Source organism: Alligator mississippiensis, chromosome 3, assembly GCF_030867095.1.
Source record: "Alligator mississippiensis isolate rAllMis1 chromosome 3, rAllMis1, whole genome shotgun sequence".
NCBI classification, from domain to species: domain Eukaryota; kingdom Metazoa; phylum Chordata; order Crocodylia; family Alligatoridae; genus Alligator; species Alligator mississippiensis.
The window spans coordinates 90594643-90608962 of record NC_081826.1 but is presented as its reverse complement, the minus strand read 5'-3'; the positions used below and the strand labels follow the sequence as shown (position 1 = coordinate 90608962).

General features: G+C 42.4%; 1 protein-coding gene across 1 annotated transcript in view; it reads right to left on the bottom strand.

Annotated features, from left to right (window-relative positions):
* SMCHD1 (structural maintenance of chromosomes flexible hinge domain containing 1) overlaps positions 1–14320 on the bottom strand; it is a 131470-nt gene that overhangs the window by 45161 nt on the left and 71989 nt on the right. Inside the window, exons 22-27 of the mRNA XM_006269521.4 lie at positions 13438–13510; positions 12459–12598; positions 9570–9704; positions 5165–5392; positions 3733–3881; positions 1100–1188 (exon numbers count right to left, since the gene is read on the bottom strand). Of these exons, the coding sequence (XP_006269583.2) occupies positions 1100–1188; positions 3733–3881; positions 5165–5392; positions 9570–9704; positions 12459–12598; positions 13438–13510 (814 nt within the window). The remainder of the gene's footprint in view (positions 1–1099; positions 1189–3732; positions 3882–5164; positions 5393–9569; positions 9705–12458; positions 12599–13437; positions 13511–14320) is intronic.

Sequence of the window (14320 nt, the reverse complement as noted above, 5' to 3'; positions counted from 1 at the left end):
TAAATAGGTTTGGAATCCTGAGAAATGCATTCATTTACTATGTCCATACCAGACAAAACTTCTCTTTCCTCATTCACTGAAGATCAGTCTTTTACTTGCCGTACAACTGAAAGATAAATCTTTCAATGATGTGGTACCCTGCTAGAACACTGACACAACTAGCTGCTATACATTTTTTTCTTGCTTCAGAGAGGAGTTTTATTTCAAGACTAACTATAATTTCTCCAAATGTCCTTAGTATTTCTAACTTGTATAAGCTTTTAAGGAGATACTGTACAGTTCTGATTATAAAAGTCTACTTTCTTTGCTTCTGAAAGAACCATACAAATACCTTTTACTTGATGATTTGATTCTCCTGTGGAATTTTGTAATGGTAAAGCCATTGGTAGTTACTGACTTGCATTCTGGAAAGAAGTTATTTTTCCTAAAAATTTACCTGAAAGCATCAGGTCAACTTACAAGTGGAAAAATGCAGTGTTATCATCTCATGTTCTTAGAGCACACTGAGGTAATTTTAAACAAATCAGCAATTTAAAATTATATTCATACTACAGAAGATGTCACCAGCATCTAACAAATTAATATAATGTAGTATTAAGATGGCAGTCTTATGTGTCAACCCACAGAATTCCTTGGATACAAACATCTGTAGTACCAAAGGCCAAGGAAACTTAAGCCATCAATACTGCAATGATAGCATTATGCAGATAAGTTAAAAGCTATGTAAATAACCTGACAAGCACTGCAAAACCTGATCTCCCAAAGATGCCTCCTTATACTTAAAGCCTTAGCTGTCAAGAAAAACCAGATTTCTTAAATAAGGACTGGAAAAAAATAATCAAATAACAAGTTCTTCCTAATAATATAAGAAGGAATGTCAAGTAGGCTAAAAATTCACATTTAAAGCAAATTTGAATAAAAGATTATTGTAAACTTTAAAGCATTTTCATTTTTAGAGAACTTCTTTTCCATAACAGGAACATAAAGATCATGCAGATACTTCACGCTATATAGTATTTATACAGATAAGAGAACACCGAGTTGTTATAAACACAGTTAGTAAATCCAACAATGAAATGTAGGTTCTGCAAGTACTTACCAATTTCACTCTGCAGTTCTTCACCCATTTGCATGGTATTTGGCCCTTTTAATTTGCACTTAATATGTTTGGGTTCATCTGGAAGTGGTCTGGATTAATATACAAAAATTGGTTGATAGAAGTTCCAAATATACAGGCAAAGATTACACCACATATCACAGAAATTAATAATATTTAGCAAACAGATAACCTAGTAACAACAGACAAAAGGCAATTTAGAAGAGCACTTGGTAAACAGTTGTGCCCCAAGTTTCTTCACACTGTCCTACTGCTTGTCCCAAGGAACAGACAGAGGTCGCCTTGAGATAAAGTCCTTATCCCGACAAGCACCAGCTACGCTACCTTTATACTGTACCCCACAGCTTCAGCAAGCAAATCTCTGCCAACTCTAGGTGGCTTCCCTTTTGGGTTGTGGAAAGTATTTTAGGTCAGTCACTCCACAGAATGAGCCAACCTAAAATATCATTCACTCAGAGATCACTATTTCCATAGGCAACCAATAAGGAGATAAACAGCAAAAGGATTTATGTAGAAAATAAGAATTACATAAGCAAAACTGATCTTACATTTGAAAATAGAAAAATAAAACAAGTAACGTTTTTTACCCTCTCATCTGGCTACACCCTAGTCCTGCCAGTGTTTTCAGAGATGAGCCTTCCTGCTGATTTTACCAGTCCTGGCTGCCAGGGCCTTGGACCCTTCCCCAGCTTGAGGAAAAATCCAAAAAACCCCAAGCCAGCCCCCCTGATGAGTACTATCTAAATCCTCATGAGGCTCCAGAATGCTTCAGAAACTTCTCTCCCTGGGACATCTGGCATTCCTCTGACTGATGGGCCATTTCTCTAAGATGCCTTTGCTATAGAGGAGTTAATTTCCTCTTTGTAGGCAGACAATGCCTCAAATGCCCAATCCAATGGGAGAGCAATTATGCTTAAGTATGCATTGCTCCCTTCCTTAGCTAAACCATGGCCAAATTTATGAAGATAGAAAGAGACAGAATAACATAATCTATACAGTGATAACAGTAACAAACGGATACAGCATGTGGCCTTTTCAACAAAACCGCACATGCCACATCAGTAAAATACACAAAAGAAAACATTCATGACACTCCACAAACCACCCAAAAAAGTGTTCTTGTAAGGTTTGACCTAGAAACTACTATGCAAAGCCTAAGCAAAAGTGAATGTTGTGTGTCGAATGCCCATCTGCAATGATAAGGGGCAGACAGTCTTAGATAGAGGAAGCTTGAAAACAAAAAACAGAATCAGAGGTACTGGAGCAAAGAGCTCATTAAAATACTAAAACTCACACCCCGAGGCGGGGAAGATATATGCTAATGGAACATATATGTACGTTAATGAGATACATAGCTAAAACACAGGTATAGAGACATGCTCAGTAAAGAACTCCTTGCGTCACTCCTTTATAACCAATTAGCAAACAAGGATGCTTATGAAGATTCAACCTCTGGTATATAAGGGGCTCAGTATTGAATGTGCTTGTGCTTGTCTTGGGAGATTATTCCGCTTGCACCTTTTATTGCTAGCAATAAACCATTTTTTATACTTTCACCCCTGGTATCTTTATTGGCCTTTGCATACCGGGCACGAACCCAGACTTGGGCTGGGGCCTAACATTCTGAGGAGTAATTAATTAACATCTGAACACTGCTCTGAATCTATGAAGTACTAAAAGTACTCACTAGGAGCATTTACATATATTCTTTACTGAACTGACTAATTAGCTCTGTAGTAAAAAGTCACCATCTACATATGCAGCGCTATTATGCTGGAGTAAAACTAATTAACTCTACCAAAGGATGGTACTGCCCAACACAAGTACTAGCCTACACCTGAAGTTATTTAGTGTGCTGCAACACACATGCAGATGGTGACCAGGGCTGGCTGGGGCATTACGGTGCTACAGGATGGGGGCTGCCTGCCAGCCAGCTCTGCACTGTAGCACCTTCATGCCCCAGCCAGCCCCTTCACAGTCCACTGAACCAGGGTGGGGCAGCTGCAGGTTGGCAGGCTGATCCCCTGGGCCCCCAGCTAGCTGGGGCTGTGTCACCCCAGCTCAACATACTGTGGTATCAGGTACACGTGTAAATGCTGTGCCTGGGAGCAAAAAACTCCAGCATGAAGCATGCTGGAGTTTATTCAGCTGTGCTAACTGCAAATGTAGATGCACCCATTATCATTTAGTTAAGCACTCAATAGCCAGCTGCATACCTTAATTTATCCTTCGATGATGGTAATATTTCTCTTTTGTTGTTCTTTTAACAAATAGGGGTCTAATGCTTATGAACAATTCTGTAATTTGGGCAACTGAAGCTTAGTAAGAAATTTTTATAGACACCTTTCCTATAAATCGATTTATATTTGTAAGTGATTGCCATGCTACCTAATATCATAAAGAGGTGGGGGGGGTTCTTCATATACACCATGTTTTTCTCAATAATCACTATTTGTGCATTAAGACACAATAATAAAACTTCTGCAACCTTCTGCTCCTTTAAAAAATGCTTTTGTATCTTGCCACCCTAACAAGAAGAATACCTGGTTTTTAAAGTACACTAATACAATCTTTCACATCAGCATTATCAGTAGGATATGTTTAAAAGGACAAACCTGACTGTAAATGCACTCTCCAAAGATACATGATCATCAAGGTATGTAATTAGGCAATAACGTACATCTTTTATAGACGTTGGCACTTTTACATCTGGTAACAGTCCCTGAATCAGGTGTTCTCGGTTAATCCTGGGTGTCCAGTTAACCTAAAAATGTTTTTTTCATAAAAACCTGTTATATCACATTCTTCATTTAAGTCAGTGAATAATGGTTTTCACTTCTGCTGTTTAGTTTTAGGATTAAGAGTCCTAGGCTTTTCCAATAAGCTATGGTGTTCACACAGATATAGAATTTTATTCTAAAGGAGAGCTTACATTCATTATTCCCTACCATAAAGTTGTCATGGTAACAGGACAATACTGTAAAACCTAACAAAGATAAAACATCTAATTTAATTTGATGGCACTTTGCCTTGGTATCAGGTCTCATACCTATATAGAAGAGGAGGAATGTAGGAGGGGAAACAGGTTCTTCATGAAAATAAATCAATTTGACCTAGGACTTGTGATGGAGAAAGAGCCCTCACATCTCAGTGAGTTGCTGATGTATAATAAGAATAAATATACTGTACTTGTGGCACTCTGGAAGATAGTAATCTTGGCTAAGACTTTTCATACTGACATTGTATTGCCATTAATCCCCAAAATAATGTTATGCATATTACACAACTTACTCAGTTGGGGTCTTTTACACCGTATGAACACAGCTTTAACACTCCATTTGATTTTGAAAAAGTGAACAAACATTTATTAAATGAGAAAGGCAATATAGTATTCTTTCTGTGCTTGTACAGTCATTTTAGTTTCTCAAGTTATTTTAGCTGTATTGGGGCTCCTGTACCTAACATTTTAGAACAGGGATGTCCATGGGGTGCATGTTGTCTCTGGGAGGTTAACCTCAAGACTCTAGATTCCTGATCCCCTCCCCACTCCCATGGTAGCTGCCACTGTCTCCATGCCTCAACTCCCTCTTCCTGCTTTCACTGCCTGTCCCCACCCTTGGGGATAGAGTGAGATGGCATGGTCCACAGAACTAAGGGAATCTGCAGCTGAGCAGCAGGAAAGACCAGGAAATCTGACTCAGCATGCCAGCAGAGTATGGAGGCGGGGTAGGTGTGTCCACACACAGCACAGTGTGCAAAGCATAGGAATGGTGCAGTTGGGTGGTGTGCAATGCATGGGTCATTAACAATGGAGGGGTGCCCTCCATGGTTTATGGCCCAGGAAAGGGTGCAGCCCCGCAGTATTGTGTGTGGCTGGGGGCGTGGGGGTGCACATATAGTCCCTAGCCTCTTAGAAGTTGGACAGCCCTGTTTTAGAGATAGAAACTCTCGTAAAGAAGCCAATATATTTTTGCTTTCATACTGTTGATTCTATTAAATAGGTCTCATTTACTCCAAGGTTGTGAAAGTTAAGTTTCCTTAACCTACCTTAATTTTTTCTGCTACAGTTGAAGTGATGTTGATCTCTCTTTCTCCTTCATCATACATTTGAAAGATAAGGTTGTGCATGACATCCCCAGCAATCCAATTAATTTCATCCTGATGTTTGATTTGAATAGCTTTTTGTCCTTCCACACTTAAGATCTGCAATCTTGCAACATGGCTACTGGGGAGCAGTTTAATAGTCTTTTCTATTGGTGGCACATTTTTACAACTCTAGGAATGGCAAGAATATTTTAGGTGACATTATTAAATATGTGAAAAACATACCTGAACATTTTTTTCAATATATTACCAAGTTTCACCCTTCACTGCAATGGATAAGAGTCACTGAATTTCACTGATCTGAAAAAAACTAAGATCAGATCCTGGCTTATTGGTAGCAAATCAAAACAATGCTCTAGAACAGGGGTTGTCAACTGGGCGTAAGCATACCTCTGGGGGTACTTTAAGAAGTCCCAGAGAGCGGGTGGGGACAGTGTCGCCACCCCACGCTGCTGCCTCACAGGAGCAGGGCCAGCACACGGCAAGAGCAGGGCTGCACAGATGATGTGCTGCCACCGCTCACCACACCCCTGCTCCACGTCTGGCTGCTTGCCCCTGCCCAGGGAGGGGGGGGGGGGTACATTTATTAAAAAGGGGGCCACCGAGGGTACACTTATTAAAAAGGGTCGAAAACCCCTGCTCTAAAATACCAAACTTGATTTAACAAATTAAAAAACATACTTTTTAATAAGGAAAACGGAATAAGAACTGCTACAAAAAGGGTTTTCATAAACTTACAAGTATGTTATGAGAAAGCACAAACACCAAAAAAGCAGGATTCCTAAAGATTTGTTTTTAGAGGCAATGTGCACAGCAACTCCCATGAACATTAGTGGGATCTGTAGGATTCAATACCCTTGGGAAAAAATGTGCAGTTTGTCCCTGCTGCCAGAATTATTTACTCATTTTTTTCTAATAATTCTTTAATACAAAATGCGTAAAAGGTGTTGAGGAGTCCTGGTTTTCTGGATGCCTGCTTATTTTAAAAAGTGCATACCAATATCCTGTACATAAAAGGACAAATTAGGCACCTAAGTCTAGATGTGGATTTTAGGCTGAAAATTCCAGTATCAAACAACAGACTTCTCAGTGAATCCTAAGACTAGAGGAGAGCCAGGATTTAAGACATGTCTCTTTAGTATTCCTACTAGCAATCCCACTGCCCAGTGAGCCTCTTAGGCTGGGAATCCCAAGTGTAGGGGCACCCAGACACATGCTGGATGCCTGTTCCGACACGCTAATTAGCACACAATTATTTGAGTCTGCTGGAGCATGTTAATTAACATGCTCCAGCAGCTTGCATCACATCTACTCAGCATCCCCATGCTTCAAAATGGCAGCAGGGGTGCTTGAACTTTAAAGCCCTTCACTCTAGAGCACATGTAGAGACACCCTTGGTGTCAAGTTTTCTCCATGTAAAAGGCCATTAAGGCATTTCATTTTTAGCTATGGCAGTATTTAGCATTACTGAGCCTATGTTCCTTTTTGAATCTTGCCCTCATGCCATTGAGGACATGTTCCCATGCTTACATCAAGGCTCCAAATATTTATGTAAAAGACTAATTTGATTAATCCAGATTTAGGGTGAATTTTCCAGGATAGCTAGCATCTAGGACAGGCAATCACACCAAGATCCTACCAAATGCAGTGAGAACATCTAGTCAAACCCTCATGGCAAGCAGTAGAACAGATACATATCTAAGTAGAAAAGAAAACTAAAATTTTTTTACCGATGTGTTGTATGAATAGTAATATCATGGCTGTTACTCTCCTGAAAGCTTGAAAAAGCATGCTAAGAGTGACAGTGGAAGAGAGTTTGAGGGAGGGAAAAGTTCAGCATAACTGGCTTTATCTTGATATCTTCATGTTTTCATTCTAGTTATGAGGTTAAATGTGACAATGGCTGTGAATAACAGTAAATGTCTTTGAACCACAAAGTAACACCCACCCCCTCCAAGTACTGAGAGGAATATTATACAAGAAGAAATTAAAATAGAGAATGAGGGTACCTAACAATAATAATGAAGTAAAAATCACTAAGAAAACAGAATAAAAAAACTCATCAACATAATATAAATAACAAATCTGGGGGGAAAAAAAACCACTTATGGCTTGCATAAAAACGCTTCTACTACTAAGTCTTCTTAATTTATAGACTGCAAGTCAAAGCCATGCTCTGAAATAGCCATAGTAATAATTTCTTGCAGCTCTCTGTGCTACTAAGCTTTCCTTATGAATTTATAAGGATAGTGAAAAACTCTCTGAAGCAGTCAAGGAAAATATTAACTGGTTTTCAAAAAGATTGTTAAGTAAAGCAAGTTCTGTAGCAGATTCTCTTACTCATTTTTGAAGACACTTCTAAAAAAATATATTAATATCCTTTCTTGTTTTTAGTAGAGCTGTGGTTGATGTTTGAACAGAAAAAACAGTGAACCCAAAGCTAGGAGCCCTACAACTCTACACTGGACCCATTTAGCTACCTAACATGTGAGTAAGTGGATATATACCCCTCTCCTGTGGTGACACAATGGTGTACGTGATAGTGTTGGTGCACCGCCTGACAGGCCATGCTCCCTGCTTCAGCAACAGGCAGGAGGGCAGGCGGGAGTGCTGGTACCCCCCTGGCTGGTGCTTGCAGGGGAGTGGGAGCACCAGATGTAGCACCACAGCTACTTCCTGGTCAGCCAGATTGGCTGCAGGGGGACCACCCTGGTCAGCATTATTGGGGACCCCCCCCCCAGTCACTAACTGGTCAGTGGTAGGGCACGTGCCCCGCCTGACTAAGGTGGCACCAGTCATCCATGCCCCTTTCAATTGTTATATGTCATTAAGGCTGCTGACATGTGTTTAAAAACAATTAAAAAAAAAAAAAAAAGTGCTTTACTGGAAGAAGCAGCACATTAATTTGACCTGGCTCTGCAGCATATGTGTAGATCGGGCACTTCAGTGGGGCTTTTTGGTGCTTTTATATATCTGGGGTGGGCAAAATACAGCTTGTGAGGCCATTCTATCCAGCCTGCGGGGCCCCTAAAAATTTAGAAAATTAGTATTTCTCTGTCCTTGGTTCCTGTCATTTTCGACAGGAACCAAGGGCAGTAGGACCCAGGGGAAGCCTGGCGGGCTCCCACAACAGCAGGGCCCACCCTGCCCTGCCTCCCCAGCCAGAACAGGAAAGGGGTGGGGTAGGGTGGGGGGAGGGGCGGGGATGGCAAGGGAGGACCCTGGGCAGGGAAGGAGCCCAGGGAAATGTGGCCTAGGGAAAAGCTGAGCGTGGGGAGGGGGAAGGGGGAGGAGAGGTTGGCACCCCGCGCTACAGCCTCTTGCAGCCTGTGTGGGGCTGCCTGTCCCTGCTCCAGACAGCCCCGCATGGGCTGCAGCAGGGAGCGCTGGCCATGGGGCGCGGGCAGAGCCGCTTTCCCCCCCCATCCCATGCTCAACTTTTCCCCATGCTCCTTCCCGGCGTGGAGGAAAACAGCCCTTTCCTGCCCTGTGGCCAGTGCTCCCTGCTGCAGCCACTCGCAGCCTGTGCGGGGCTGTCCGGAGCAGCGTTGCAGCAGGGAGCGCCAGCCAAGGGGCAGGCAAGGGGCCGCTTTTCCCCGTGCTCAGCACCAGCTTCTTCCCTGCCGGCGAGCAGGGGGTCAGGGCTGTGCACTGCCCGCCCGCCTGTACCGCAGAGCTGGGGAGGAACTGGGAGTGAGTGGGCAGGGAGCCAGCAGGAGCACAGGGCCCATACCAGCAGGGCCCAGAGCAGGGCAGCAGAGGTACAGGGTCCTGGCTGACAGGGGCTCTATGGAGCTGGGCCAGTTCCTCCTTCTCCCTGCTGGTGCAGCCCAGTCTGGCTCCACAGACCCCTGCCAGCCTGTGTCCTGCTTTGGGCCCACCGGTGCTGGCCCTGGGACATTGGTCCCAAGATGGTGACCAGGGGGTGGGGCACCCTTCAAGGGGCAGGGCTACCCATGCGGCCCTTGACAGCCTGCCAAAACTGGGTAAGCAGCCCTCCACCCAAAATAATTGCCCACCCCTGCTTTATATGAAGTTGATTGAATCAGCTATTAGAGAAAAGCACAAAAAAAGCCCCACTAATGTGCCTAATCTATACAGATATTGGGTGATCCAGGTCCATCTACTAATGTGATGTCTCTACTGAATATGCACTTGGCTCTGCACAGGGGAGCACCAAGTTTAAAGTAAAGTGCTGGGTTTGTTTTTTTGTTGTTGTTTTTTTGGGGGGGAGGGGGAAGAGAAGGGTGGTGTCTGTAAGCAGCCTAAATTTGCAGGCTACCACTTAAATCCATTTTTATACCAGTCTTTCACATTATTGTTCCCTGGTAGTTACTTAGTTACTTACAGGTATTTCAATCCTTGCTTTGAGCATCTGGTCCTTTTTTATATTTTGCACATGTATAACTGGTCCAGTTAAAATATTTGTTCCAGCATTACTGCAATCCACAGCATACAGAGGAAGTTCTGGAGCACCTAAAAACTATTTAAATGCATAATTAAAGTGCATTTTTAAGAGCTTATTACATTTAAACAAATATTATTTTTTTGCAATTTCAAAAAGGTGTACATGGCTCATAACTGAACAATTAGGTTGGTCTCTTCCTTTTACGAGCTGTGCAGTCTAAAAGCCAGATTTGTCAAACCAAGAAATGACAACTAATAATAGGACAGATAAGGTTACAACAGAGGCATTCATTTAAAAGAGGGAAATATGAGGGGACACGATGGGCACATCTACATGAGATGTTTACCTTGGCCACAGTAAACATCTCACATCTACACCTACAGCCCTATTAGGCTGCAGGAAACTAATCAACTGCCCAGCAGAATAGTTGGTAAATACAAGTACTATACTTCTGTGGAGTTATTTTTTTACTTGTCAGCACCGCACATGTAGACACTGACACACTTGGGTGTTTCAAAAGGATGTTTCAGCATGGGTGCTGCCTACTGGCTAGCCCCATCCTGGTATCCTGATGCTCCAGCCAACCTCTAAGCGGGTTCGGAGCAGCTCTGGGCTGGCAGGCTTACCCCTGGGGCCCCCTGCTAGCTAGGGCTACTCTGACCCAGCTCAACATGCTGTGGTCTTGGGCACATGTTCAAAAGGCACACCTAGGGGCAATAAACTAGTGTAAATTGCACCGGAGCTTATCACTGTATTAATAATGTGTGTAGGCTTGCCCAATGTCTTCTTAGTAACAAAAGGGTAGCTTACAGGTTTAATTTTCAACAGCTCATGTCATAATAAAATGTTAGATCCACTCATCATTTGAAGAGTTTTGCTATTATAATTACACTGATGAACCCTTCTAGTTTAGAGATTAATACTGTTATAAATGCTTTGGATTTGTTTATCCCAGTTGCCCAACTGAAATAACAAACATCAGCAAAAGCAAGTTATGACACATCATAACCTGCCTAATATCCACTCCCCAGGAAACCTCTCCACATTTTACCAACCATATTCTTTCCCTTTCCCTTCCCCCCCTCCCCATCCACTGACTACTGCTACATTCTTTCCCCTTCTCTCAACTCACCACCCGCCACCCATCTCTCACTATTGACTACTTCAATTTGCATTTTAACTGACTGGCTTTCTTGCATATGTACTGGCCTTTGGCTGCTTTATTACTCCATCCAGAAAGAGCACAGAACAACGACAGATGCATTGTCTGCTTGATGAAGGGTGTTTGTACCCAAAACCTGGCAAAGAACAAATTTTTCCAACTATCCGAGTTGGTCTAATAAAAGATAATCGGATTTACCCACAGAACCTTGTCTGCTTTTGGCAATTAACAGCATCTAAGTGAAGTTTTGCTACTGCAAAGGGCTGTTTGGGACTGGGGAGAGCAGGAGGGTGATATGGCACACATGCATATGGCAGCCAGGCAGCATGGAGAATAGCTCCTGCAGCTCCTTGCAAGGAAGTCTATGGGCCAGGGGGGAGGGAGGCACAGACAATGCATTGGGGGTGAGGTGGGGTGGGACAGGTGACATGTTGGAAGGTGGGGCACACACATGCCCCCCCCCCCCCCCCCCCCCCCCCCGGATCTGTGCGCCTACAGCTGGCATAGGGCTACAGCCTGGCCAAACTGACGCAGGCAGGAGCTGCCTCTTCAGCCCAGCAGCCAGGACCCAGAGCGGGAGGGCAGACCAGGGCACCGAGACTTGTCGCCTTTGCCAGGACCCCTGTGCCAGCTGCACTACCCACAGCGTGAGGAGTAACAAACGAGGAGGGGGCTGCTGCCCTCACTGCCTCCCGTTGCCAGCCGCTCATATGCCGGGTTGCAGCTCTACCCTGACACCACGGTCCAGTTGCCACTGCTGCTCCCCTCAGGCCATGGCTCTGCCCAGGAGGGAAAGTAGGGTAGCAGGAGCACCGGCAGCCTGAGACAAGTGGCAGCGCCAGCTGGATCATGGCAGTAGGGCAGAGCTGTGGCCTGGCACCAGAGGCTGGTGGCAGGAAGAGGTGAAGGCAGTGCGGCCCAGCCGCCCACCCATTATCCCTAGTGTTGCTGGTGGCGCAGCTGGTGCAGGGGTCCCAGCGATGGCAATGAGTCTTGCTGCCCAGGGCAGGTGGCAGCAGGTTGGGAGTGGCACCACCCGGGTCAGGGGGCTTTTTTCTATTAAAACTATTTACTGGGTTGGGACTGGCCATCGATGTTTACAAATGGACCCTGGTACAAAAAAAAGGTTGAGAAACTCTGCTCCATTTGATACACTACTCTGTGCCTGTCCTTTCACAACACCTGATGAAGTAAGCTTGGGGTCAGAGAAGGTTATGTTATACGTACCTGATTTACTTAGACTAGGAGTTGCAAATCTACCCCACCTTCTGCCTGACTTCACACTAACATGGCTAACTACCTCTCTTTGCAAGAAATTCATCATTTACTAAGACTAACAAATTCAAATGAAGACTGTTAATCCTTGGTAAATAAAAGCGCCCCCTCTCCCCTCCCCAAAACACCAAACATGCACTCTGGGTTACATGGAGTTCCTAAATATATAAAGCAGGACTTAGAGTATACTAACACTGTAATTAAATAACTTCATTCCCATATCTTCCTTCTCATATCAGGTTTCTATAGCTCTCATATTCAGTCAGGAACTTGATTGTGGAAGCTATGGCTACTGACAGTAAATCTCAATATAGTTTGATTGACAGCCGACCCTTTCTTAAAGCTAGTGTCAAAGCAGAAGTCTATTCTATTGTAAATAAAATTGAACATACCTTACAATGAACTATCAGTTTTGGCTGGGATGTTATATTTCCGGATTCATCTAACACTTCAACTTGGAAGGGGAAAGCGGTCCCATTTTCAATCTTTAGAATTTCAGAATCTGGTTTCACTTTCAACTGATGAGGTGGGCCTATAGATGTACAATTTTAATGCGGAGTTTGCATTTCAGAGTTACTGGTCATTTGATTTTAGTTTTTCATCGCAACACAGGGAATTTCAAAACCAAGCTGCGAGGGGAGAACACTAAACACAATGCATATTTACACACATATTTACTCCTCTGCCTAGTAGAGGAGTGGTGGCTCATGGCAAAACTCTTTTGACTTCAAGGGGACCTACATTTTTTATGCCAACATATCCACAGCAGTATGGTAGGACACTGGACTATACTACTACAGATCTGCTCCATGGCTCAAAAGAATAACTGATGTTAAAGTCAGTAAGTACCTTAATGCTAAAAACTTTGAATCTAAAATCACAAATACAAATGCTCAATACCAAAATACACCATTTTCAGTAAAAAACTGAATGGAAAAGAAATAATTTGTTCACAAGGTAACTTGTTTCATGGAAGGTAGTAGGAGGGTAGCAGACTACCATTCTGGACCATAACGACAAGAGAAATATAACAAAGTACTAAATAATTGTACAAGCGTATGAAAAAGATTTTGATTAAAAAAAACAGAATAAAAATTAAATAAAAAAAAAAATCTTATCACATCCAGTCAGGCAGCCAATTTCTAGGAACTGGGCAGAACTGGAGTTTGGAGGCAACAATCCTAATAAAGAACACACAATTTGCTTTGCATTTCTAGTCTTCAGTTGCTGGTAGGAATAAATAAACCTTAATACCCAGGTTGACACACTTCTTACATATAAGGTTTTTTTTTTTAATACTATGTTCCCTCCCAAAAAGATATGATTAACATGCTTTATAACGTGACATCGCTAATCATGCATAACACTTACCAGGCAGTAATCTGATTTTTAAGACCTGAGAGTCTTCTTTCAAACCAGGAAGAATAACCTTCAGATTAAAGTTCTAGTCAAAAGAACATTTTAAAGATTAGCCTTGAACAAACACATATGTTCTGTTTAGATAAATTCCCTCAGATAATTTATATGGGAGTTGCATGAATTTCCAGAATACTAGTAATATCTTCTGTATTAAATTGTAAATTAAGCCTGTACCAAAATTGATTTATGTCATTACTTCCAGAAATATCAATTCCTTTAGCCATAGACCAACCCGCATGAATCCAGAATCACTACCAATTAATATAACTGCTTAGATGTATGTGTTAATGGGGACAAAACCACATGTAAAAATATACATTTTTTAAAAAGTGGTATTCAAAACCTGTCTTCATCATTTGTTGGCTTTCTGCTTGGAGCAAGACAAAAATGAACGAAACAGCAAATTCTGAGTCTGGCTAGATAATACAGTTAACTCCGTTACCTATAATTACTTGTAGCTGCTCATTTAAAGTTGTATCATTAAAACTGTTCATTATATTAATCCCGGCTCCAATAGCCTCAACTTTTTAGGAGTCAGCTCTAGAAGGGAACACTGCAGTTTTTAGGTATTTTATATTTTGTAGCCATTTGAAAGTATTTATTTATGCATACATTTTCATAAGAATGAAACAAAACAGTCACACAACTAACTCTAAACACACAAATTTTAATAAACTTTTTGGAAATACATCTTCCTCTCCATCCCATCCCCAGAGAAGTAAACTATGAAAAAAAAAAAAAATCCAAGAATAACTTGTGAAAAATGTTATAGTGAAAACAAAATTGCAAGAGGCAGAAGAAACTGATGATGTAAAAGAGTCCAATTAAGGTTCTT